Source organism: Hemibagrus wyckioides, linkage group LG16 (genome assembly GCF_019097595.1).
Source record: "Hemibagrus wyckioides isolate EC202008001 linkage group LG16, SWU_Hwy_1.0, whole genome shotgun sequence".
Lineage (NCBI taxonomy): Eukaryota > Metazoa > Chordata > Actinopteri > Siluriformes > Bagridae > Hemibagrus > Hemibagrus wyckioides.
The window spans coordinates 17515517-17542500 of record NC_080725.1 but is presented as its reverse complement, the minus strand read 5'-3'; the positions used below and the strand labels follow the sequence as shown (position 1 = coordinate 17542500).

At 40.6% G+C, this 26984-nt stretch overlaps 2 protein-coding genes across 3 annotated transcripts; one reads left to right on the top strand and one right to left on the bottom strand.

Moving 5' to 3' along the window:
• Nucleotides 1–330: 330 nt before the first annotated feature.
• Nucleotides 331–8289, bottom strand: LOC131367173 (coiled-coil domain-containing protein 17-like). The gene is made up of 13 exons (XM_058412436.1): nt 8115–8289; nt 7817–7930; nt 7617–7728; nt 7228–7369; nt 5839–5952; nt 5572–5702; nt 5374–5478; nt 4983–5116; nt 4817–4887; nt 4499–4702; nt 2646–2868; nt 2174–2284; nt 331–1449 (listed from the first exon to the last, which is right to left on the bottom strand). Exons 1-13 carry the CDS (start codon nt 8217–8219, stop codon nt 1327–1329), a joined length of 1689 nt encoding a protein of 562 aa, XP_058268419.1. The 5' UTR covers nt 8220–8289; the 3' UTR covers nt 331–1326.
• Nucleotides 8290–9347: 1058 nt separating this feature from the next.
• smad2 (SMAD family member 2) lies at nt 9348–26066 on the top strand. Of its 2 annotated transcripts, none has more exons than XM_058411872.1 (12): nt 9348–9508; nt 9885–10001; nt 11258–11723; nt 17581–17670; nt 18146–18339; nt 18708–18842; nt 18965–19027; nt 20742–20795; nt 20979–21191; nt 22505–22642; nt 22721–22865; nt 24780–26066. In XM_058411872.1, the coding sequence occupies exons 3-12, from the start codon at nt 11488–11490 to the stop codon at nt 24901–24903; spliced, it is 1392 nt and encodes a 463-aa protein (XP_058267855.1). In that variant the 5' UTR covers nt 9348–9508; nt 9885–10001; nt 11258–11487; the 3' UTR covers nt 24904–26066. The 2 variants fall into 2 exon arrangements, with proteins under 2 accessions (XP_058267855.1, XP_058267854.1); XM_058411871.1 differs by having other exon boundaries at nt 18965–19039.
• Nucleotides 26067–26984: the final 918 nt, after the last annotated feature.

Here is a 26984-nt window from a genome sequence, read left to right as displayed (position 1 = left end):
ACACCTTTGGGATGAATTAGAGCGGAGACTGAGAGCCAGGCCTTCTCGTCCAACATCAGTGTGTGACCTCACAAATGCGCTTCTGGAAGAATGGTCAAAAATTCCCATAAACACACTCCTAAACCTTGTGGACAGCCTTCCCAGAAGAACGACATCATATTGAACCCTATGGATTAGGAATGGGATGTCACTTAAGTTCATATGCGAGTCAAGGCAGGTGAGCGAATACTTTTGGCAATATAGTGTGTGTGTGTGTGTATATATATATATATATATATATATTAGATGAAGTTTGTGTGTGTGTGTGAGAGAGAGAGAGATCTAGTGACATAAATGCCATGCGTTATAATGATTTTCATATTTGCATTACGCTGCATTTATTAGACTGGTGTTTAAATTAAAGTGTCTTATTTATCGGCTGACAAATAATCACTTAGGAAGAAGCCGATGGGTCAGAAGACAGATAGAGATACACTATTTTGCCAAAAGTTGACACCCCTCCAATTCACTGAATTCAGGTGTTGTTTTTCAGGGATCCAGCAGAGATTATGAGCCAGGTCAAAACTGTAATATGGAGTTGGCCTGCCCTTTTCAGCTTCAACTCTTCTAGGAAGGCTTTCTACAAGGTTTAGGAGTGTGTTTATGGGAATTTTTGACCATTCCACTAGAAGTGCATTTGTGATGTTGGACGAGAAGGTCTGGCTCACAGTCTCTGCTCTAATTCATCCCAAAGGTGTTCTATCAGGTTGAGGTCAGGACTGTGAAGTTCCTCCACACCAAACTCACTCATCCATGTCTTTATGAACCTTGATTTGTGCACTGTCATGTTGGAACAGGAAGGGGTCATCCCCAAACTGTTCCAACAAAGTTGGGAGCATGAAATTGTCCAAAATGTCTTGATATGCAGAAGCATTAAGAGTTCCTTTCACTGGAACTAAGGAACCAAGCTTAACCCCTGAAAAACAACACCTGTAGTCAGTAATTTGGAGTTAACTTTTGGCAATATAGTGTATAAGTATTTTAATATCTCAGTGAGATATTTTGGTGAATACAATAACAGAATAACAGTAATTTTATTTTCACTTCTTCTTCTTCATTCGGCTTTTCCCTTCAGGGGTCGCCACAGGATGGAATGGAATGGAATCTCTCCATTCATTTTTATTTGATTTTCACTATTTTATATTTATATACTTTATTTCATTACAACCATGTTTTAAAACACATGAGTTTTGCCTTATATTATTAATCAGTGACAGACACAGTGTTGCACTTTTCGCATTAGAATAGTTTTTCAACTGACAAAAGTTCATCTGAAGTCATTTCAGGTTATGAAGCAGTGTTTACAAGGCGCTGATTGAAGGTTGACGCATGGACCAGTTCACTCTGAACATCTGGAGATCGGACGGCTTCATGAGACTCTTGCATGTCCACCGGGGGTCTAGGAGTTTGCTAAAAATGAGGAAGCACATAAATAGAGGTAGGCTATGAATTGTGAGCAAGCCATTTGTTCCTTAGCTCCAGAGCATTGTATAAGCTGTTGTTCTGTCTTTACCAATAATAATTTTCACTAATGATCATTGTTAGTAAAGAATGAAATGAAATCCCTTATGACTACTATGGCTCACAAGGGGTTGGCACAGCAGATGGAACTGTACAAGCCTTACTCTTTGGTTTCTGGGAAACTTGTGGGTTTTTGATTATTGGGCTACCATAATGGGGGCAATCCTGCCCTCTGCTGGACATTTTGAGTAATGCAAAATGCGCTTGAGTTTTTTTTCGGATGTGGTTAACATTCCTTCCTTCCTTCCTTCCTTCCTTCCATCCTTCCTTCCTTCCTTCCTTCCTTCCTTCCTTCCTTCCTCCCTTTATCTCAATTAAATGCTTCATCTTTTTCAGTCTTGCATTGGATCCAGAGCCTATCACAGGAACACTGCCCATGTAGTGGGAATACACCCCGGATATGATGCCAGTCCATTGTAGGGCATCACACATGCCAAGATCCACATTAACTCTAACTCTAGGGACTCAACCTAGAGCTTCACAACAGCAACACGACCTGCTGTACCACTGTGATGCCCCATACACATCAGTATATGTTAAAATGAACAAACATATATATTGTATTCATTTTCAAGAAACTATACCATCTGTCATTGAGAGGTGAGACACTTACCACAGGGGGGTATTGGTAGATCCCAGCATTGTTGATGCTAATTGGAACAGAGCTTTGAATCTCAGCTTGTCTTGCGCTAACGATTCTCAGGTAAAGTTCAGCATTGTCCAACTACGGTGAAAATAAATCCAATCATGACAATCATTTTCATCCATCCCAGTGATTAAAATAAAAATGTATTATGTTACATGTCTAAGAAATATAAAAATGGAAATGTAATAAATGGATTTGAGCTAGAATACTATCGGAGTTTCTCTCCTCATTAACTGTAACCTAATTTATAATAAAAAACCTATAGCTTCAATAAAAAAAGGGCACTAGATACATTATATCAATAAGTATTTAAAATATACTACAATTCATAACTCAGCTGTTACATTGATATAACAGGTGATTATGTCATCAGTGCATTATATATAAGTGGACTAATAACTAAATAATTAAAGCACAGAGTATTTATGGCTGAATAAACCTGGGGAACAGCATTGACTTCTGCCATTGTCATTGAGGGTTTGGCTGGAAGCAGACGAACGGGTATTTTCCATCTCCCAGTAATCAAACGATTGTGATGGTCAAAGAGATGGAGTTTCAGCCAGCCTCGTGGTGCTAAGTGTGTCACTTCATATCCATAAATATCATAACCTCCAGATGCCTGCAGCTGCATCACTAGAGAGATTGATGAAGCAGGCTGGACCCTGGTCAAGAAAAGACCAAAGTTAATCATGCAGTTTGACTTGATTGCCAAGATTTTTGTCACACACTACATACTGATTGTTAGTGGTGTCTTCTCATGATAATTGTAAAGCAAAGTTTATTATGCATCCATGTATGTATATATATATATATATATATATATATATATATATATATATATATATATATATATATATATATATATATATATATTAGGACTTGTAAGGCAGGTCAAGAAAACATTCAAGAGCAGCAATCAGCACCCATGACCTCCTCTAAGCAGCTGACCGAGGATCTGAAAATGGAGTTAATTGATACCTACAATACAGCAGAAGCCTAAAAAAGACATCAAAGTGCTTCTGGCTCACAATTTTCCCCGTCAGAAATGTCATTAAGAAATGAGAGTTCAGGGTTAAGGTGGAAGTCAAGGCAAGATCTGGAAGAATAAGAAACTGCCTGTAGGCTGGGCAGAAAGGCAAAGCAAACTGACTCTAAGGAACTGCATGGAGGTTTAGCTGACAGAGAAGCAACAGAATTGAATGAAAAGGACACCTCGTCAGCTGTTAAACACAGAGGTGAATCTTTCATGCTTTGGAGTTGTGTAGCAGCAAGTGGCACAGGAAACACTGCACAGGTAAATGAAAGAATGTCTTACTTTAAAAAAATCAGCAAATTCTGAAAGTAAATGTAAAATAGTCTGCCAAGAAACAAGCTGAAAAGAAATCGGCTCCTACAAGGGGGCAAAGATCCAAAACATACCTCAAATCCATCATGAACTACAAGAAAAACACACTGAAAGGGCCTCAGAGTTCCCTGACTTGAACATTATTAAAAGATACTGTACATTATAACCACGCTATGCATGCAAGACCTCAATAATATGTCAGAAATAGAAGGGAGAGTGAATACAAATTCATTAAACAACAGAACAGATTCTGACAAACACTAAAAATGTGTGAAATCTGCCATCGATAATGAATACTTACTTAGCAACAGGTCTAAACCTTGGTATGTGCTACAATTACTGTTCTTTTTTCTATTTCTAATTCAGTTTTATTCATATAGCAATCATTTTTCACCTTTATATGTATATGAACTTGAACTTTTCGACAATTTGTAGGGTTAAAACCTGCAATTGACTTAAGTGGGTTTATATATCACAATTTTAGCTTGCAAATGGTTAAGGCTTTGGGTTGTTGAACGGAATATCGGGGTTCAAGCCCCAGCACCACCAAGCTGCCACCATTGGGCCCTTGAGCAAGGCCCCCAACCCACCCTGCTCCAGGGGCGCTGCATCATGGCTGACCCTGCGCTCTGACCCCAAGCCCCAAGGATGGGATAGGCGAACAAAAGAATTTCACTGTGCAGTAATGTATATGTGACAAATAAAGACAACTTAACAAACGATGAGTTACTATTAGATTTACATTTTGTCAGTAGTTCAGTTTAGGGACTTGAAATTATTGCACTATTTTACCCCCTAGTGAAATTTTTCATTTATGTCAATTGTCATCCATGAAACGATTTTAATTTTGAACAAGGTCAGATTAAAACCTTTATAAAACTGGCCCTGGCCGTGACTGTATGTTTGGCATCCCTCTATTAAGTTTTTTAAATCCAAAAGGCACTTACTCTGGTACCGCTTGCTTAGTGGCGAGGATTGCCTTTCCTTCTTCGCCGTGCCGAGGAGAGCTGACAGAATCACAATAAACTGGGGGTAGTATAGAGGGGCTTCCCAAACATACGTCCCCACTGTATATCCCCACCATCAGCCGACAAACTCTGTATGATGGGCACAAGCCCAAGAGGAAATCATAAAACACCACAAAACCTGTCCTGCAACAGGAACACACAAAAAAAAGCCGAAACTGTAATACATTCCTTTTTTCAGTAAGCAGTACTAATGATGTATTTAAAGAAATACTAATGTTTGATTGACAATAGACCAACGTTGGGTCATAGTGACTGGGATCTGATTCTTTCCTGAGGTGTTTGGTTAAAGATGATGATCTGGGTTCCTCCTAGAAAGACAAGAAAATGTGACAAGAATAAAACTGAATGCAATTAAATGCTACACATCCATAAATCATGTAATTTTTTTTTAATTAACCTTTACCAGAGGGGGAAAGGTCACTACGGACGCCATTTTTCTGCTCATTAGTCGCTTTCTCAGACGATTCATCTCAATCTCGTGCTTTAACAGCGCGATGTCCGTCTTTGCAGCTCTCATCTCCTGCTCAGCAGGTCGAACTAAACAAAGAGGTTGAAAATTTGTTGAATTGTTTTTAACAAGTATCGGATTAGGGCTGGGAAATATGATCATATCGATAACGTGATGAACGCAATGAACTTTTTCTGAGATTGTACAGATTTTACTCTCATTGGACAGCTTAGATTTTGTACTGAATCTTTCACATAAATATCCTTAGCCAGTCTAAATATCATGATCCTACATATTGTGTCATCATGATTATTTTGTCATATTGCCTGCTTTTCAGTAATATTACAGTTTGGAGTCGTTCTCAACTCCATTTTCATGATTTCCTCTTCCAAGCGCTGGTTTTCCAGCTCCACAGACGCGAGTTCTCTGCTCAAATATTTGTCCCTTTGACCTGCATAACAGCACAAACATTTATTATCTTAAATGAGACAGTAGCAGAATAGCAATACTATGTCCAGGAGTGTCCAGGAGTATCCGCTCTCACGTTTGGTCTTGGGCAGAGGAGTTTTCCCAGCCTGCATTTCTAATTTAATAGCCGCGTCTAACAAACACTGCAGGTGAGCCAGGATTTGAGGATCTTTTCCTCCACTCTGGAGATAGGAGAGGCGAAGGGTACTGTGGAAAAGAATTATCGCATTATACGGATGGATATGTTAGATAACGTTCCAGTTTGCCTCATGGCTCAGTTCCACAATAATGCGAGTTATATCAGCGTGGCTGAAACATGACTTTATGAGGAATCTCCAGTTACCTGATTTCTGTAGAAAGCACTCCACAGCTGTAAACAGGAACGAATTTTTCTATTACTCTCTCCTCAGATTTAGGTATGCGATGGCGTGAGTCAGTGCTCTGATGAATGTCCTGTCTATGAGAAGATACACAGGTTTTCTCTATATAATCAAGACAATACAGCTGTTACTACATGTAACTCACCTCCATGTTCGGTATATCACTTTCTATCCTGTAATGTTTGCACGTTTACTACATGTAACGTTATACAACGATCAGGCATAACATTATGATCAGATGAAGCGAATAACACTGATGATCTCCTCATCATGGCACCTGTTAGTGGGTGGGATATATTAGGCAGCAAGTGAACATTTTGTCCTCAAAGTTGATGTGTTAGAAGCAGGAAAAATGGGCAAGCGTAAGGATTTGAGCGAGTTTGATGAAGGACCAAATTGTGATAGCTAGACCACTGGATCAGAGCATCTCCAAAGCTGCAGCTCTTGTGTGGTGTTCCCGGTCTGCAGTGGTCAGTGTCTATCAAAAGTGGTCCAAGGAAGGAACAGTGGTGAACTACTCGAGCTACTGTTGCTCAAATTGCTGAAGAAGTTAATGCTGGTTCTGATAGAAAGGTGTCAGAATACACAGTGCAGGACGGGGTCAGGGCTGTTTTGGCAGCAACTGGGGGACCAACACAATATTAGGCAGGTGGTCATTATGTTATGCCTGGTGGGTGTGTATTGCATACCATATTCCATCACCTCTATTACTTCTATTATTTCCATTTAATCTTAGTTCTTAAATGTAGTTTATTTATAAACAAAGTCTAGGGACTGGGTTTTCCTTTCAATGCAAGTTGTATACTGTGTACATTACAAATAAAATTCTCCATCTATCTGCAATGTAATTGTTCTGGAAATACTTAAAGGAAAACTCCACCCTTAATGACTTGCATATAATCCATACACTTTGTGTCCTGTGCAGCATTGTGTAAAGCCTGGAGCCTATCCCAGGGCACAAGGGGTCAACCGATTGCAGGATATAATCATATTCTGGACAATTTAGACATGCCAGTCAGCCTATAACACATAACTTTGGACTGGGAGAGGAAACCGGAGTAGCCAGAGGAAACCCCTAAAGCACAAGGAAACATTCAAACTCTATGAATGCAGGGCAGAAACACCCTAACACACATGTGTGGGGCTAACTCCTAAACCTTATCCCGTCTACTTTACCACTGATCTCTCTAAGGCAGCTCACAAGCTATCCATTAAAGAAAATATGGGATCAGGCTAAGGAGAAGAAGAAGTTTCTTGTTTGCAGGTCACCTTCTAGGCAGTAGTCAGCTCTAAATGTTATTGACTCCTTCTTCAAGTCAGGATGAGTTCCTTGATCGTTTGTGGGAACTAACCCATTCTGCTGTAGATGATCCATTAGAGTCTCCAGTAACGCTGTGTTTCTCTGCTCGTGTTCTTTCAGCTCTAAGAGCATTCTCTCGAGTTCGGCCACTTTCCCATTTTGAGCAGCCGCCTCTTGCAGCTTGCAATCAAACTCTGCAATCGAATGCAGAAATAAATGTTGGTGCTTTGAAATAAAACACAGCTTTCCATGTTGGCACATTCCCTGCTACACCCAATAAACAAGCCTTTATGAGGCTTTAAAAAAGTAGGGCTAATTATTCAGAATAAACACACACTTTGCCCTTTGTCTGGAGCGAGTTTTAGTAGCACTCTGTATGATTTGTTGTTTTTTTTCCGCCCCTCTTTCTTTTAAGAAGTTATTTAACAGGAAGGAGAATACCTTGTCTTTGCATGTCCAGTTGTTTGTGCCCATCAGATAGCACTGCATTGCTCTCATGAACTTCAGCCAGGTCTTGACTAAGGTGAACTTCTGATCTGTCTGAGTGATCTGTCTGTTCAAATAGACACAGTGAGTAACACATATCTATGATAGATTCACTGAAATCAATTAAAAATGAGAGAAACATTGTCGGGACTCACTGGTTTGTTGGGGTTAGGCTCATTTTGAGACATCTGCACACTCTGAAATGCCCGAGTCTCGGGCAAAAGTCTGTGCTGCTGATGCCTCCTGATCTTTTCTCTTATCTTCTGACTCTGTATAAAGATTGTCTAGTCATTATCACAGCAACACTGGAACCAAAAAATCTGAAATTGTGTCTCTACGTTATGGAACATTTAAATACCGACAGATGTTGGTGTATGTCTTAGATCTTATATAAACTTCATATAAAAGAGCAATGTAGTAGATATAAAGCTTCTAGCTTGGACAGAGCTGTACCTCTGATTGAGAAACTGCTCCAATACAAAACTTCTCCTTATGTTTCATCAGGAAATGCATGGATCTGAAGGTCATGTTACACTTTGCACAAATTAATGAATCCATAATGAAGACAGATAGCAATTGAACAACAAAAAGTGTGTTGTGGAAGTCTCCAAGCACTTTGTGTGCTGAACTACTCCTGACAACCAGTAGCCGAGTTGCCATATCCGGCATATTCACACAGACTTGTTTTCTCTCCAGAGGTTGATAAAATAGAAATATATGTATTATACTTGTACTGTTTCAGATAAACAGGAAAGTGCAAAGTTTTCCAATGTTAAAACTTCCCATAGTGGGAAGTCTGGCTTTTACAAAGCACTGACATCATCTAAAAGAAACCTTCAGCACATCCTATTGGAGAATTCAGCAGTGATAGGATAGAATATTTATAAACATATGGATTTTTTTATTTTTTTTTGCAGTTGAAGGTAAAGTGTGGGATATATATATATATATACATATAGCGTGATCAGAATTATTATACGAATTTTAAAATGTCTCCGATGTGAAGGATCTCGACCCAATCTGGCAACCCAAGACCATAACAGTGAAGGAGAACGTAGTATTGTTGTGAGTGGAAAAAATGGGCAGTTTTATTAGATGTAAATTAACCTGTATATCTTTCATAATGCTAATTGAGGTCTTGCGATGGCAGACTTTAATCGTCGGTAATTAAAAAATGCACAAGCCATCAAGGTGCAAACGTATAGTTAAAAGCAGCGTTTAGCAAAAAAATGCTTCCTGTGGATATTATAACACACTGAATGTGGACTGATTGGAGAAGGGACACCCATGTTAGAGAAATTGCATCATAAAAACAAAAATAAACCTAAGCCCTATATATTCTCCTTTGTTGAATGGCGGAGGAATACGGTCTCTGCTTTTTTTTTTTTTTTTTTTGACGGCTCTAACCCACTTACACTTGCCCCACCCCTGTTCCGTCCAGTTCTATTATAAAGGCGGTTGATGGACAGCTCAATTGACCAATCAAACGCTTCATAGTGCAATCTAAACATCACACACGACGAGAGGAATCTGGCCGGCCAATAGAAACCACGCGCACTTTGCATACGTGATTGACATCGCATTCAAACCAATCCGAAAGAGGACATTGGGTTACTGTAGCCGGCATAGGTTTCTGTCTCAGCCAATGAGAATGCGCGGGCGGGATAGTGGGCGGGAAGGTATCGCGTTGCGCGCATTAAGGTTAGGTTGGTCGTATGAGAGGCCGTCGTCTGCTGCTGCTACAGGGGGAAAGGAAAATACAGTCTAAACTCTTTATACATGAAGACATAGTTGTTTTTCTCCTCCTTGTTTTTTGACTGGACGCTCCTTTGAATTCGTTTGTTAAGGTGAGTCAGTGAAGGCGGAGGGGAAATAAAAATAAAACAACAACTAGGTCTTAGGAAGATAAAGTGACTGCAAACACGTCTCCAACCTGTTTATTTTTCTGTCAAACAAAAAGTAGCAAAGCCCTGCTAGCGGTTCTCGGTGTTCATAATGGCCAGGGCTCAGAGGAGGAAACGCCGAGTGCTTTAGCTCGAGCAAACCGCCTCTGTTCACCGCGTTCACATGATAATGGTTCGTTTTTTCGCGTGACTGTATTATTATTATTGTTGTTATTATTATTATTATTATTAGCATTATTAGAACCGTGTAGCAGTGGGCTGTGTGTTTCATCGCGTCCGGTTGTAGCTGCATTCATGCTCCGGGTTTGTTTCATTGTAGCTGCCGTAGCATCCTCAGCGTTTTGCCGGATCGATTCGCTCCAGAAAACCGGGAGAGAGAGAGTGTGTTTTTATATGCAGCCGCTGGACACCTCCGTTGGTCAAATATCAAACTGAGGTAAGAATTATTTTGTTGGAAAAATAAATAAATAAAAAAAAACAATAACTTGCTCGGTGGCTAGCGCTGCTTCAGCATCGGGCCTGGTTTCTGGTCATTGTTACGGTTTCCCCTTCGGGTGCTAATTACACCTGATTGTTTTACTATATATATATATATATATATATATATATATATATATATATATATATATATATACATATATTAGTAAATCATAAGACTTTCTGTCTGCCTGTGTGTTTTAGTTGCACCGCCATAAGTCTGCTGCACTGGAATTTTGTCCATTGATTTTGTGTAGACGTATATAGATAACCTGCTGCATTAAACACGTTATGACGCCTTATAGCATTGCTGGATGAAGTTGTTCTTCTTCTTCTAAATCAAGCACTCATAACCAGTGCTTTCCTCAGCCCTGTCTTTGGGATGAACTGGTTTGAATTCTAGCGCTTTGCTATTTTCGTGAACACCCACCTCGTGCTCCTCATACTCTTCTTCAGCTGTCTACATTTTTTGTTTGTTTGTTTAATCCAGCTCTAGATCACAGAAGTGTTATTGGAAAGCTAAACCCTGGCCTGTGTTGAAAAACATTTACTTCCACTTCCCCATCAGCATCTGTGTGTGATTTCCGATGGGGCATCAGTGTCACGTCACTGTATGATGGAACAAGGAAATCTCAGCTCTTCTCTTACTACAGGCTTCTTCCTCCTCCCGTGAGGCTGTGTATAAAACTAGGGAGGTTTGTAGAGGGAAAACCGCTCGTGCCGCCGCACGTTTTTTGTGTGGCTGGCATTACTTCTGCATGTAAGGCCGTGGGGTAAGCTTTCTGAATATGACCGATTCAGACAGGAACACAATAAGAAATGGTCCAGGAGTAATTGTCACCTCATGTCCTATGTAAATAAACCCCCTGTTGAATGAAGCTGCCGTTTGTTCCCCCGTAGACGCCGCAGCGGAGCGTGCGCAAAGTGTGTAACTATCTACGTCTTTTTCCCGTGTTTTCATATTATGCTTCGGAGTTGTTGTTATTAATCATGTTTAATTTGTGGATAAATTTGCCTTGACATTTTAGTGTTCTTTGTAATGCATGTGAAACTCTAACAATGATGTGTGGGTTTTTTATTTCTCCCTTCTTCATGGGTTGTGCTGTGCAAACAGTATGTAGGTTCCTGGCTAATCCCTTTGAGCCTGTGGTTTTTTTTTTTTTCCCCCCAGGTCTGTAATCAGTCTTTTTTTGATTTCTGTTTTTCTTCACTCAGGTAACTCCTCAACACCCCCCTCCCCCCTTCCCTGTTCCAAGTCCTAAAGCGCCTCTCCTGCCCCTACACCCCTACTAACATTCCCTCAGGACCTCAAGGCCACTTTGGGCTGGTGGCCGTCTTTCCCAAAGCCTTGTTGGGGAAGAGGGTTAGTCTCATCCCGTTTTTTTTTTCCTCCCCGCCTAAACCTCGTCCTGTGTTTCACGGCCGAACCTTAACACCACTCGAGGATGTCCTCCATCTTGCCATTCACGCCGCCTGTGGTGAAGCGCCTGCTGGGCTGGAAGAAGTCTGCGAGCGGCTCAGGCGGAGCAGGCGGCGGAGAGCAGAACGGTCAGGAGGAGAAGTGGTGCGAAAAGGCGGTTAAGAGCCTGGTGAAGAAGCTGAAGAAGACGGGCCAGCTGGATGAGCTGGAGAAAGCCATCACCACGCAGAACTGCAACACCAAGTGTGTGACCATCCCCAGGTACGCCAATGTTAAAGAGAACGCACATGCACATCTCCCCATGCCAAAGCTTTACTTACTCTCTCAGCTCATCATGCAGTATGTTTGCTCATAGCCGCCAGCGTGATCTCGGGAAAGGAAAATTCACAGTTTGAACAGGAAATGTGTTCAGTGCAATTATTTGAATCAAGAGGGTGCACTTTTCCTAGATTTAGGATTGCTTTATTTTATTTATTTGCATTATGTCTGTGCCATCGCGTCATATTGACTTCGGTTGGAATTCCTTTTTACTTTATTTATTCATTTATTTATTTTTTTTAATACAAATGTCCAACTTCCATTCCATCTCATTTGCACTTTGATGGCCAATCATGGAGTCGAGCTTTAACCTTCTCACGTTCAGTGATGGCAGTAAACCATCAGTGACTTCTATCAGTAATGTGAGAAAACAGTGGCTTCCAGCTTCTTAGACTCAACAAATTGAAACCTTGTGTTTTATGAAAACAGTGCTACTTCTCCATTTTTTTTTTTCTCACTGCTTTTTTTTTCGTGGTTAAAGTTCAATGATGTATTTATAATTCCTTTTATAACAAAATCGCAATCCAGTGAGATCCAGGCAGATAGACTGAATATATCCAAAGAGAATGAAATTTGTGTACCTGTTTAGTGAACCTTAGTCAAATGTGTATACATTTTTGCGATCCTAAATCATTCGTCTATTATAAACTCAAAGGGCATAGCTTCATGACTAAGGTATCGTTTTTAAATGTGTGTTTTAGACCTTCAAGTTAAATGAATAATAATTGCAGTTATTTCTAATAATCCTCCTAAACGGCGCAGGAGACTCGTCAGATCTTTGAGGTGCTTTGAACTAGTCGTTTTGAGTTCACGGTCTTTCCGGCTTTCCTTGAGAGTCTGTCTAGGGAGGTTTCACAGGGTGGGAAAATTTTGCTGCCGGTGCATGTTTTCTGTTCTAATCAGTCCTCTAACCTTGAAGATTGGTGGGAATGGCTGAAGGCATCATTGTCTCTGTGGCTCTTGTATTTAGTGCTGAGACAGACTGCTTGCTTTAGTCCACCATTCGTTTGAGAGAAAATCCGAGCTCGTCTTTAAAGCACGATTTTTATTGGCGTAGTGACAGACGACCGTTTTTGGTACATCAGGTGTATACTGTATGCTTTATTTATTTAATTTATCCATTTTCCTGTCGGAACACTTCTTGTTCCTGGCACTCAAATCTGATTGGTTTGATTCATAGAGTCTGTCATGGGCTAAATGGTTATTTTTAACTGCTTCTATATAACAAATGCATGATTAATCCTCTCGATTTGCACTGCTCGAGAAGCGTTTAAGGAGCAGTGGAGATGTATTCAGCTGTTACATGCTGATGTAAGTAGGAAGTGTGGAGGTGGATTGGCAGCGACTGTTTTTCCCTGTAGGTTTGATATGTTGATTAGCCCTTGTTTATTGGTTTGAGAGCATGGACAATTAATCTTCAAATCTCTTAACGGCAGCTGCTCACCATGTGTTTCATTAGTCATTTCAAACACTTACTACAGGATAGCGTTCGATATCGGCTTTTATTGTTTTGTGTTTTTTTTGTTTGCCCTATTTCAAGGAAAACAAACCCTTATCTGCGATAATGCGACTGCCGGCCAGTTTCTGGAAGTCCCGATTATCAGCGCAGGTCCTCTGAGAAGCAGCACAGATAGTGTATCTGCAGACATGCCTCCAGTGAGTGCAGGGATGCAAAGAGAGCACTTTTCTTCCGCACGCGCCCCTCGCCAGAGTGATGGGGTTGCATTTCTAAAGCCTATTGATTGTAACATGATCACTCTGCTGTCTGGCTGCCTCTGTGTGCCGGTATTAAGGCCCCGTTTTCATCCCCTTCAATAAATCTGCTGAGGAAGCAGACTGCATGGGCGCATAATTCCATCAATTACGGGTGAAGGAGGGAGGAACGGCGTACAGGTCAGTATTTACACAGTGCAGATGACATTATCGTCTGAGCAGACAGGATATCGCATCACTCCTCGAAGGCGGATGAGCAACAGTGACCAAAAGCTGAATACAGACGCATCGATTTTTGTCACGGGATGTCGGGCATATTGTTTTTAAAATCAGGTTTTTGGATATTGAAATCTGAAGGATTACACACCATGAGGTTGGGTGCCTTTATTTAAAAAAAGAAAGGAAAACCTGTTATGATATTCAAGGCATGGCCTAGTTTTACTCATGAATTATGATGCTTAATTTTGCTCATCTCAAGTGCGTGGTCTTTTTTTGGGTCTTCAAGAGGAGGGAAAAAAAAATAGCTTCAACAATGGTTTAGTTGTACTTGGTACAAAAGGGATTTCAGGGTTCGTTGATCTCGCAGGAATGCAGCTTTACATTTTGGCGTCCGTTCTCTAAACAGATTTGTTATTTAACATAAACCCAAAGAGCGCTACACGTTAGAGACCCGTTCTGAAATGATGGGTTTGGCCCTACCTTTTACAGGATTACCAAGACGACCGCTTGGCACGCGTTCAGAGGACGCAACCCAAGTAGGAGACTTATCGTCAGCGTTGCTCAATTTCAACAGTCATAAGCGAAGATTATTGCCCGAGAACGTACTGTTCTCTTGCGCTCCGTGCCGTCCCGCTATTTTAATCTGATCCCTGGTCGGTTCTGAGACCAGGCATCTTTAGGACGTGGTGTAGATGCTAGCAGAATATCGTTTCCGCAAGCAGCATTGTTTAGATAAGTTATCCTGTCAGGAGAGTACCTATTGATAAGGGAACAGCAGCTTGTTTTTTTTTGTTTTTTTTTATCCTGGCTCCATAGAGAGATGTTTGGAGTGGTTTTAGCCTCTGGAATGCCTGCAGATGAAATCTCCAGGCCATGTGGTAGGTTGGTGGTCATCTAGACACTGAAGGACCGATGATAACCTCAAGTCTGTGTGATCTTTTTGGAGGAAAAACACGATGGTCTCCAAGCCCTCATATGAAATGCGTATATATTTTACAGCAGGGTTGTCACGGTAACCTGTTTTTCATCGATTACCCTGGTTTCCTGTTTTTTCTTTCTCCTGATCAGCTGTCTCTTCTTATTCCCTCAATTATATAAACCTTTTTTTTTTTTTTTTTTAAGAATGAATGTGGCTTAGAACCTACAAAAGTTAGTTCATGTCATCACGTGCACAGGAGGAAGTAATCAGCCTGAGCAGGGAAGAAGCAGCTGACAGGAAGTATATGGCTATTTTTCTTTTAAGTAAATATTTGTTAATTTTAACTACTAATTTGTGATCTTCAGTCACGAGATTCCTAATTCAGTAGTAAGTCGCTGCTAATATTTTTTGAGTTTGTAAATCAAATACTTATTTGTCGGTACCGTTAACCTTTTTTTTTTTTTTTTTTTAACACGCTGTTTAAAACAACCTCTCTCCGGTTACCGAAATAAGCGATACCCTCATCCGTCAAGGATTAGTGCCGATTACGCGTCGGACGATATCCGATTGCATCGTCCCATCGCTCGGCCCCACTGGTCACCTGGGGACCGTCAAAAAGTGTTGACCGTCCTGAAAAGCAGTGACGCCATGACTGAGGTGTAACAGTAGCTCTGCTTTTGCATTGGGAATTAGAATTGATATGTCTTCTCTGGATAGTGTTTCTAAAGATCCTGACTTTATAGTAGGACAGGCTACGAGTAATGCGTGAATTAGATTAGGAATAAAGCCGGTGCGTTAACCTGAAAACTTGATAGCGATGTGTAACCTGCACTCGCTAGTTAGGCTTGGTATAGGTTCTATACATATGCTTCAGAGGAACTGAAGAGATGCATTTCAGTGGAAATAAGAGTTCCTGTTTTCATATTACACATTTCTCTTGCATTTTTCTTTAAAGGTATGTAAGTTACGAGAATCTGGTCATATCGTAAATGACACGAGTGCGACGCAGGTGCCGAACGTCATCCCGACGGTCACAGTATTACAGAATGGAGTAGCGACTTTAGCTCTGGCGTTCCTTGTTGAATTATTCTGCTGTAGTAACTACATTAATGGAAGCTCACATAAATAGGACAAATGTGTGTGTGCTTTCCAGCTACTGGTGTGTTGAATGTTGGCTTCGTTTCCCTGATTCAGCACATGGCACTCAGTGTGGACATGGGTAGTTTCACTTCCTTTCTCGCCTTTATTTTCAGTTACGCTATTTGCCCCCATTCCCCCATTTTTCTCATCACCATGCAAACTCCAAGCAGTAAAAACATTGTGAGCATGAAACAGGCTAATAATTCTCGTTTTCCTTTGGACGCCATGCTCGAAAAGCAAAATACAATTAATTAATGGTTTTGATCATCCTTTCACTCGTTTTGCGGTGATCATTTTTGCTTCCATGTCATAATTTGCTGCTGATGCTACTCGATTTATAATGTGCTTTGTTTGTCCAGATTACTAGAAAAGACTAAAATGACCCTTTTGTTTGGTGCATGTAGTATGTTAGAGAGGGTACAGAACTAATGGTACAAAGAACTAATGGTTTCCTCTCCTCTGTCCTTCTGACCTTGGCTTCTAATAAAAATAATTTTACCAGGCAATGTGCAACACAGTTCTACAAGACAGGAAAAGATTTTCAGGAAAATGCCTGTGGTTTTTTTTTTTTTTTTTTTTTTCTTCTTTTCTCTCAGATTTTTTATCGAAAGTTAGATGATATTGATATTCACAATGAGACATAATGCTGTCTTTGGTTGTGCATTTCTTTGCCCTCATCCTTGAGACTAAGGTTACACAAAGATCTGTGTGTTTTTAGGAGGTGTTTATATTCCTACAAGGATCAGAATGGAGGTTACACTTCATGATTTTTTTGCCCCCATCATGTTTATACTCTTGGGAAATCGGTTAAACACAGGAAAAAAAACCTGATCATCTCAAAATTTCATTCCAAGTCTCTCTTATAGTGTTACCCGGTAATGTGTGTGTATCTACTGTTTGATGATTATTGGTATGAAATGAATGTGGTGCATTTCATAGAACTAGATCATGTTTTTCAACTCATTTTTGTCCTGTGCTGCATGTTTAAATGTCGATCTAATCAAACCCGTCATGAAAACAGACTTATTACCGTTTCCTCCACCTACCTTAACTGAGTTTATACCACAGCGCTGCTGAATCCTCAATTCTGATTGGTCGGACACGTCAGCCATATTACTGGCTCTGATTTGTATAACTTGTATTATATGATCTCATATCGTCGTTCAGGGTTTTCTGTAAGCAGACGATTTATAGAAGAAAAGAAATCTCCAGCACTTCTGTAATGATCAGAAAGTTTTCTGAAGGAAAAAGGAAAGACGACTTGGTTGCTCTGTAACATGGCAGTCTTTCCTTCAGAAAAGAGGCTGGAGGTGGAGCCGCTGTTTATATCTGCCGTCAGAGCGAAGTCGTTTCATGGGCTTTCTTCGATGTTAAATGTAACACTAAATGCCGTTTATTAAGAAATTAAAAATGGTAATAGTTAGCAGATTGCCGTGGTATAAGAGGAATAAAACACTCGGGGACTGTTGTTTGAAAGAAATCCAGCGATTATTTTCCTCTAACAGCGTGGCCTTGAATGTTTTGTTCCTCACACTGTGACTGAACGCTGTAATAAGAATACATTTGTTTTGTTCTCCATTTCACTGTCGTATGTGGTTTCACCGTTTGAGTGGCTTCTTTTATTCGAGTTGAACTGCGTTTGCCCAGACCGCAGAACATCTCCAATAAAAGAATTGACACCCATATCTTTCCCATGCTATGTCATCTTGGTATTTTTGAATGAATCATGCCCCATGTTTATCATTTTTTTTGTTTGTGTTTGTGTTCTTTTTGTTTTTGTTTGTTTGTTTTTACTTTTTTTGTGCACAGCAATTGCTCTGAAATTTGGGGACTGAGTACTCCAAATACGATAGAACAGTGGGATACCTCAGGCCTATACAGCTACCCTGACCAAACCAGGTGACTATCCTCTCCTGTCACTGTGCTGCACTCACCCGGGCCGCGCTCCGTTTCCCCGTCGGCTCGGAGAGAGAGGGCGCAGAAGGCTTCCTCCTCTTCTCCAGGGGCTGTGTATTTCACTTTGACTTCTCAGGCCTTTCAAGATGATTTTAATCTAGTGTAACTGAATCTAGTGTACAATGCTAAGCTAGTATTTATTTAAAATTGTGCACTTAATGTTTTTTTCTCATTCATACACTCACATCCTCTTAGAGAAGCTGTAACAGTAGATTAGTTATATAAGTAAAATGAGGACGTGGTTTCTGATCTGCTTTGGTACTAGAGTTTGCCAAGCCAAACTTGAGGTCTAAACCAGCTCTCTTCCCTCTCTCCATCCATGTTCTCCTTCCTCTGACCATTTGGCACGTTCCCTGTCTTCCTCTGCTCTTTCTCTCCTCCTCTCTGTCCTTTCCTGTGTTTTATGTGCCTGGGTTAGATCTCTGGACGGACGCCTGCAGGTGTCTCACCGTAAGGGGCTGCCTCACGTAATCTACTGCCGCCTGTGGCGATGGCCCGACCTGCACAGCCATCACGAGCTGCGTGCCATCGACACGTGCGAGTTCGCCTTCAACCTCAAGAAGGACGAAGTGTGCGTCAACCCCTACCACTACCAGCGGGTGGAGACACCAGGTGCACGAGAACATGCTTTTATCTGTCCAGTGGTGTGTTATTAAAAGTGTTAACAACTGGTTATTGGGGCCAGGATAGAAATATATAATATCGATTTTGTGATAAAATCTTGTAGCCGCAGCTATAATAATAATAAAAAAAAACTTCGCATTCATCTTAATGTGCTTGTTCTGCTTTCTGTATCCTCTTTCCCAATTTTTCCCTCCTGTTAAATACCCCATCTATAAAAAGGGTTTTGCTGGGATTTATATTGTGATTTATCATGTTAAGTACTGTGTCTTGTAGCTCGGCTCAGTTTGTATCATTCTAGTCACGTCACACATACAGTATACTAATGCCGAATGGTGGGGTTTTTCCCCCTTCTGTAGTCTTACCACCTGTCCTCGTGCCAAGACACACAGAGATTCTGACTGAACTGCCTCCTCTGGATGACTACACCCATTCCATACCCGAAAACACCAACTTTCCTGGCGGGATCGAACCCCCCAACAACTATATACCAGGTGAGGACCGTGTGATTTTCCGAGTGATCCTTTAATTATATTTGTTAGTGTCAGGCCTCCTTTATTGCATGCATTCGTGGTGTATTAGCAGTATTAAGTGTGTTTCTGATGTGTTTCCATAGAAACTCCTCCACCAGGCTACATCAGTGAGGATGGAGAGACCAGTGACCAGCATATGAATCAAAGTATGGACACAGGTACATTCCCACAGTGGCCAGTACTGCATGGGAATGGCTGTGTGTGTCTGTCTGTCTGTAACACTGTTATTTTATTTAGCAGTACAGTTTAAAATATCAGGGGGTGGACAACTCGTTACCTGTCCAACTGGGCAAATAAAAGTGTCACTACCCGGTCTTGTTTTGGTTGACCCCTCGATCTAAATGGCAAGACTAACACAGTACGAAATGGCCAGCTTTCTGGCTAGTTTTGTTGTATTAAAGGGAAATTAATGTTCGCTAGTGAATAGTGAATTTGTGTAGCCATATTAGCGTCATTGTATAGAAGCACATCATGTTCAAGTTGTCAGGAACAGGTCACCAAGATGTTTTGGACATTTTCATTTCTTCCATCATAAATAATCAGATTCCAATAACTGCTGTTGTCCTTTCCTCTCCATATGTTTAACAATGAGGTGACCGTGTATAGAAGCTACAAGGATTGTATAGTTGTTTTACTCTGCACTTTATTTGCTTGGGTTTGTCAATATTTCAGTTCATACTCAGAATGCACAGCTCACTAAGCCTGGAGGTGGATGGGCTATAAGATCCCTCTGGGTTCGACTTCGGAAACTGAGCCTACAGTGTACACAAACTCTCTGAAACTGGAAGAATGTCGACTGGTCTTTTTAAGTCCAGTTGTCGTCTTCTGTCACCTCAGATTCCTGTTCTTGGCTGACAGGAGTGGAACCCCATCTAAAGCCTATCTACCTTACAGTTTGACATGTTTTACATTCTGAGATGCTTTTCTGCTCATCACATGTGTAATGAGTGCTTATTAGAGGTGCTGTAACCTCTCTGGCACCTCCACTAGGTCCATTCTCCCATGATCCCTTTGATCAGCAGGATATAAGGGACTCGTACAGGTTAAAATCCCAGGAGATCTGAAATACTCCAGTATACTCATCAACCATGCTTATAGTCATGCTATAGAGATCACATTCCCCCCCCCATTCTGATGTTTGCTGTGAAGCTCTTGACTTGTACCTGCATGATTTAATGCATTGCACAGCTGCTACATGATTGATGAGTGCATGAATGAGCAGGTCTACAGGTTTTCCCTAATTAAACGCTCACGCTTCAGTGTGTAGTCCGGCTGGAGCTCTTATTTGAAATGGGTGCCTTGCTGTAACATGCATGTTTAGACACCTCATATGATATAGAGCTAATATTAGGGAAAACTAACATTCAATACATGTAAGCCGCTTGTCCCATGCACTCGGGCTAGTGATTTCTCTGCTCTTGCTACAACTCGGAGTGGGGGAGAAAAACATGCCCAGTAAATGAATCTGTCTTTCTCTCAGCCATATAGCGCACAATCATATAGCTCTCGAATAGCTATTAGATAGTTGACTTGATAGCAAATCTGTTAATGCTCTAGCATCTAGCTAGCTTTAAGTATAATGTTTATTCCTGGCTAGGTTTAGTCTCTGAATTATTTATTTATTTTTTTTAACCACAAACAAATTGCATGGCCGCTTACAAGCTAGCAGAGTTTTAATAGTACAGTTTGGACAATTGGGGTTAATAATAAACTATGGTTAATGGTTTTATTTGGAGTAAGGCTTATTATAGAAACGTGTAATAGGTAGAATAGCATACTTGTAGCTCATTGATGTGGCTAAATTGAAACTGTTATATTTTTGACTATTGTTTACATGTTAATTTTTTTCCCCCCTCATAGGTTCCCCTGCAGAACTGTCGCCAAGCACACTCTCGCCCGTCAACCATGGCATGGGTAAGGGCAGATCTTTACCTCGTTATCTTCCTGTGCTGTTTTAAAATGTTGCGTTTATATGCAAGTGCTTTGGATAAGATAATGCCATGTTTAGAACCGTATTTCGTAATGGTGTTTCCCAGAGATGGGCAGATATGTGTTATCATGTGTCATATAACATAAGTGTGTGTGTTTGTGTTGTAGACCTGCAACCGGTGACCTACTCCGAGCCTGCTTTCTGGTGCTCCATAGCCTACTATGAGCTGAACCAGCGGGTCGGGGAAACATTCCACGCCTCGCAGCCTTCCCTCACTGTGGACGGATTCACAGATCCTTCTAACTCGGAGCGTTTCTGCTTGGGCCTGCTGTCCAACGTCAACCGCAACGCCACCGTGGAGATGACTCGCAGACACATAGGTACACACACTAGCAGTAGGAGAAACTGGGTGGAGGAGCGCAAGTCCAGCAATGCGTGGACTCGTGCATTAAACTTGGATACAAAACCAGGCAAATGGACTAATAGGTGTGCAGAGTACAGGCTTCTTACTTTTAGAAACTAGGAGCCATTAATCACTCACTTAAATAGTAGGGAGGTGCAGATCTCAGTCACACCCTGCATTAACGTTCATTTCCTGATCATGGCTAAGTATTTACCGGTATAAACATCACATCACGTACTGGAAACTAGTTGAACTTTGTGCAATTTGCATATTTTAAATCGCAAACCCACTTAATTTAAAAAGGGGATGTGTCTGTGCACATCAGATTTATTAGACTTTTCTTTTTAACTTGTAGCTTGTTGATTTTTAAGTGGGATACATTAGCTGGCTACTTTAGGTACATCAGGCCAGGTTTGTTCCACTGTTTTCATTGTTAGCATAATGGTACAGGGCTGATGCTTTCACTCGCCTAGCATGGTGTCTAGCACATTTTTCTCAGCCAGCCAACTAGCTTGGTGCTGGAGCAGTGCTTGCTGCTCTGTGCTTCTAAAACCAAACTCCTTGTATTCAGTTTTATGTTTAAAATGTTTGTTTTATGAAGTTCTTTTTCTTATTGTAAGATGCTGCTATAGGTTCTCCCCTTTCATTGTAGGCACATTTTGATTATCTGGAAATACATTATGTTGTGTTATCTGAACGATGAGTTATTGCCGACGTCGGTATACAAACTGATTTATTGTTTATGCTGCAAGTGATTCTGTTGGTAAATACAATGCAAGCTATATTTTGTCCATATTGAAGTCATTTAATGCTTCTGTTTGTATTATGCTGTGTTACTGAGCCAAATTTTTGTCGGTTGGGAAGATTTGGACTTTAAGGGTCAGTGTTAAAACTGAGAAACACCCACTAATCATCTGGTCTGTTTCCATGTTTCGTTTGCTCAAGCTAATTTTCCAATATACATGGCAATTAAACAAACACCCAGGCCTTACCAACAAAACCCTGGAGTAGCGTTCATGCTGTCCATTAATTCCGATAAGAATTACAGGTGTCATTAGACCAAAAAAAAAAAAAAAATTGGACCTGCTTCTGCAAATTATTGTAATGGACATAATGTTAGTTTCATTAAACTGGAATTGACTGCAATGTAACTAGTGGTAACTACATTCTAAACTAGCAATGGTCTCATTAACCCATAAATCCCTCATTGCCTTGCAGTGCATTTTTGGTTTGGAGGTTTAGTAAACATGACGGTTCTCATGTGAGATGATTCTCTGGTGTTATGAGCAGGCCGGGGAGTCAGGCTGTATTATATCGGAGGGGAAGTGTTTGCCGAGTGTCTAAGCGACAGCGCCATCTTTGTTCAAAGCCCCAACTGTAACCAGAGGTACGGCTGGCACCCTGCAACCGTCTGCAAAATCCCCCCAGGTACGTCCTAATGACAGATTGAATAAATTTTAACACAGAATGAATATATTACTGACGGTCATGTTCTCCTCCTCTTAGGCTGTAACCTGAAGATCTTCAACAACCAGGAGTTTGCTGCGCTCTTGGCTCAGTCGGTCAATCAGGGCTTCGAGGCCGTCTATCAGCTCACCAGAATGTGCACCATCCGCATGAGCTTTGTTAAAGGCTGGGGGGCCGAGTACAGGTAACGTGAATTCCTCCGTCAGCATGGGTTTGTCACCTTAAAAAGAATTAACCAAACATGGATTAAATATTTTGTAAATGTAGTGTGGCAGAGTTCAGCAAGATGAACCCTTTTGAGATATTAAAATTAATGTGAAAATTCTATCTAATCTACTACAGTTATTATGAGACTGAGACTTAAAAAGAAACTGAGAGACATTTATACATTTACTTTAAGATAAAGAGAAATATTTTGACCCTCTTAAGACCACTTTATGATAACATTTGCTTCTCAGTAAGATTGTCTTCCTTAGCATCTACACTATATTGCCAAAACCTGGACATCTGCTTTTGCATGCACATGAATTTAATATAGAGTTGTCCTGCTGTTTGCAGCTATAACAGCTTCAACTCTTCTGGGAAGGCTTTGCAAAAGGTTTAGGAGTGTGTTTATGGGGAATTTTTGACCATTCCTCTAGAAGCGCATTTGTGAGGTCAGGCACTGATGTTGGACGAGAAGACCTGGCTCACAGTCTCCGCTCTAATTCATCCCAAAGGTGTTCTTTCGGGTTGAGGTCAGGACTCTGTGCAGTTCCTCCACACCAAACTCACTCATCCATGTCTTTATGGACCTTGCTTTGTGCACTGGTGTACAGTCATGTTGGAACAGGAAGGGGTCATCCCCAAACTGTTCCCACAAAGTTGGGAGCATGAAATTGTCCAAAATGTCTTGGAATGAAGCTGAAGCATTAAGAGTTCCTTTCACTGGAACTAAGGGGCTGAGCCAAACCCTGAAAAACAACACCTGATTTGGAGGGGTGTCCCAAAACTTTTGGCAATATAGTGTAAAAGCCAGACTCCCTTTTTAAAGTCTAAATTTCTTCTTAACCGTGCCCCCCCCATTTAAAAAAAAAAAATCCACCGCTAACATTTATCTATTAAAATGCAGTTGATAAATAATGCATGTTTCTCTGTAACCACACAAACATGACTTTACAGGTCTGCTAGCCTATCTTCAGTCGCCGGAAAGTTCAGTCTAAATAAGGCTGTACATCGCGCATAGCTAGTTCACCTCAGTAATATTTAATGCTGTCTAATGTGGCAGAAATCTTAGATATATTGTAAAACCAAACATTGCGGTAGACCATGCACCCGAGTTATCACTCCATGTCTAAAATATCTACAGATGTACGGGACTTTCTCCTTCAGCTCATCATACTGAGACGCCTCTCTTCTTAGTGTGGAAATAGGACACGGATGTCATCTTTTGTTCATCCCGGATAATGATTGGCTGGATAGTAGAATCTAACACAACAAGTTCATTCATTGCACAAAATACTCTCAGAGTAAAGAGGAGCATGTAGTATTCTGTCTCGATGACGTTTGTGGTTAACTCCTTTTCAACCGAACTGCAGGGTAGAACATTTTATATCACAATGTATATCCTCGCTAAGGCTGTACACCAGATCAGAAATGTGAGATTGTCGGGTCAGCAGGTAGGAAAAACAGCCATACTTGGGTGTCTTGAATATAATAATAGAAGATCCTGAGGCTGAAAGCAACCCTTCCTTTGCATTAGACTACATGTTAGCTACTGCAGACCTTTTTAAAGGCAGAACACCTGAACTAAATCCACAGATCTTTAAAACAATGGTTTTTATTAAGAAATCGTAAATGGTTCAAATCTACATGGATTAGAAGCTTTCCTCAACTATGCAACATGTTCGACCTCCCTTGTGGTTACGGGTAAAGGCCAACGATAAAAATAACCCAAGATTGATGAGTTTGTGTGTGGGGTGCACAGGAGGGGGGGGAACGGCATTGTTTCACTGGCTTACGTGTCTTTAGGAGAAAAATCTAAAGAGTAAGGACATGCTTATTGTTAGGAAAAATAATAAATAAAGGTGTTTTCTCTCTTTTGAAAATATCTGGTCAGACGGCAGACTGTGACGAGCACTCCATGCTGGATCGAGCTGCACTTGAACGGACCGCTGCAGTGGCTGGATAAGGTTCTGACCCAGATGGGTTCTCCCACCGCCCGCTGTTCCAGTATGTCCTAATCGCCATGACGACGATGCCCACGCCCCCCCCCCCCTTTCCCGAAATCTGCAAAGTCCACAATCACAAGAAACGACAAGTAGAACAACAGATGTGCTATAATCCCCGACTCTATCTCTCTTTCATAGTACTACTTCTCTCTCTCTCTCTCTCTCTCTCTCTCTCTCTCTCTCTCTCTCTCTCTCCTGATGTTCTCACTTTTCGGAACTGAACATGGCACTTGCTGTCACATCAGCTTCATGCACCTTTAATTCGCTTTTTTTCCCCCCTCCTCATAAATCCTCAATATTAAATGTATTAGTGGTAGAATTTTGAAATGTATATATTTTTTTTCCTCTCTCCTTTTCTTATAAAGACTGGGAAGGTGTGTGTGTTAGGGAAGTAACAGAAGGCAGTTAATAACTTGGCACAGATGTTTCAGTAAAGCATTCCTTCCCCTTGAGGTGATCGCGTAAACTAAATGTTTCTGATTATGTTCTTTGCTTAACCAATAGCTTACCTTCTGTTGGCAAAATGTCATATTGCTTAAGCTTGATCTCTTTGCTGAGACTAATCAACAACAACAAAAAAAGTATTACTGCTTTTTTTAAGCCCTTCCCACCCACCAAAACCTTTCATTCTTAAAAAGTAACGCCAAAAGACACCTTATCCACTTCTTGTTCCTGATAGCTGCGCCCAACCACTATGAAAGAATGTTGCCTTATATGTTCAGGGTGCTGTCTTATGGCATGAAATCTAATGTGAACAGAGAGGAATGTTTTAGCAAAAAGAAAGAAAGAGACCGTAAGAAGAAGAAGAAGAAGAAGAAGAAAAATATAACAACCCGGACCAATATTTTCTTCACCTCTGTCTCTGTATCGCCCCTCATTAGGTGAATACTCAATAGATCACTCTGGAGCGTTCCGAGTTGGGCTGAGGAAAATCTTTATGAAGAAAAATGACAAAAAAAAAAAAGTAATAAAAAAAACGAGTACACAATCCATATCTTTCAAAATAAAAAAATGACAAAAAAATCCAACCGTTTTAAGCTTTAAGTGTTAATAAAGTAGGTTATTCTTCACAATCACATGATTTTTTTTTTCTCTCTCTCTCTCCTTTATCTTTCTTTTAGCTACTTTTTGTATTTTCATGTATTTTTATATATAAATATATTTAAAATCTTTAATGCTCTCTTCCTTTTTATTAGAACTGAGTATTTTTTTAGATCATGCCCTCTTTTTAACGGAACATGGCTAACGTCCTGTCACAAAACGAAGTTGTTCGTCGAAATCTTTCACGGTCAATGTCTTTATATCCTCCTCTTCCTCCTCCTCCTCCTCCTCCATGTTTCCGATTTAAGCTGTTGCACCGAACATTCAGCTCCTCATCCTCTCTCGGCATGTTTAAGTTGGTTAGTTCAGAAATAAATAAATAAACACAACGTTTGTAAATATAATTTTTTTTTTTTTTCTTTTCTTTTCTGCCCTGGATGCTTTTCCATGACCTATGGGTTCATTAAATGTGGGGAAAACATCTCCCTTGTGGGGAAAAAAAAAAAACCCCGGCAGTGTTCTATTCACTCGCAATCGGGGGGGAAAAGAAGGGGGAAAAAATAAAATAAAATAAAAAAGACTCCTCAAACGATCAGCGTCTTACGAGATGAATTGTGCAACTTTAGTGTGTGTTCTTGTTGTACAACTTGACTAATGACTGTGATCTAGCTGTCTGCCTTCCTTTACTTGTTGTGACGGTGGCAAGATGTTTGAACTCTTCATTCCCCTCCTGCCACCTCTGTCTCTCTTTAGTTTTGTTGATCTTTTTATTACACTTGCGATTGTATTTTTAATTGCAGCGAGTGTGGAGAAGACGAAGAAGTTGTGGCCTGTTTTGAAAGCGTTCAGACACTGGGAACATTCTGCGTGCCAGTTTTGACTGGGTGTGGAAAGAAAACCAAATAGAACTGTTAAGTGGCCCAGACATATATGCATATACAGTATATGTGTATATATATATAAATATATATATAATTTTATTTTTCCTTTATTTTTTTTTTTTTTCCCTTTTATTTTTTATTTTTTTGGCAAAGCATTTAACAGTTGGTGAG

Bases quoted from the DNA above. Each gene is read 5' to 3' on its own strand.
- LOC131367173 (XM_058412436.1), bottom strand. From the start codon at position 8,219: ATGGATTCATTAATTTGTGCAAAGTGTAACATGACCTTCAGATCCATG. The intron at 5,953-7,227 runs GTTAGTTCCCAC...ATCTTCTCATAG, and splicing joins GATCATCTACAGCAGAATGG to ACAGGACATTCATCAGAGCA. The intron at 2,869-4,498 runs GTAAGTGCCTTT...TTTCTTGACCAG, and splicing joins ACTAAGCAAGCGGTACCAGA to GGTCCAGCCTGCTTCATCAA.
- smad2 (XM_058411871.1), top strand. From the start codon at position 11,488: ATGTCCTCCATCTTGCCATTCACGCCGCCTGTGGTGAAGCGCCTGCTG. The intron at 21,192-22,504 runs GTACACACACTA...TGTTATGAGCAG, and splicing joins GATGACTCGCAGACACATAG to GCCGGGGAGTCAGGCTGTAT. The intron at 22,866-24,779 runs GTAACGTGAATT...ATATCTGGTCAG, and splicing joins GGCTGGGGGGCCGAGTACAG to ACGGCAGACTGTGACGAGCA.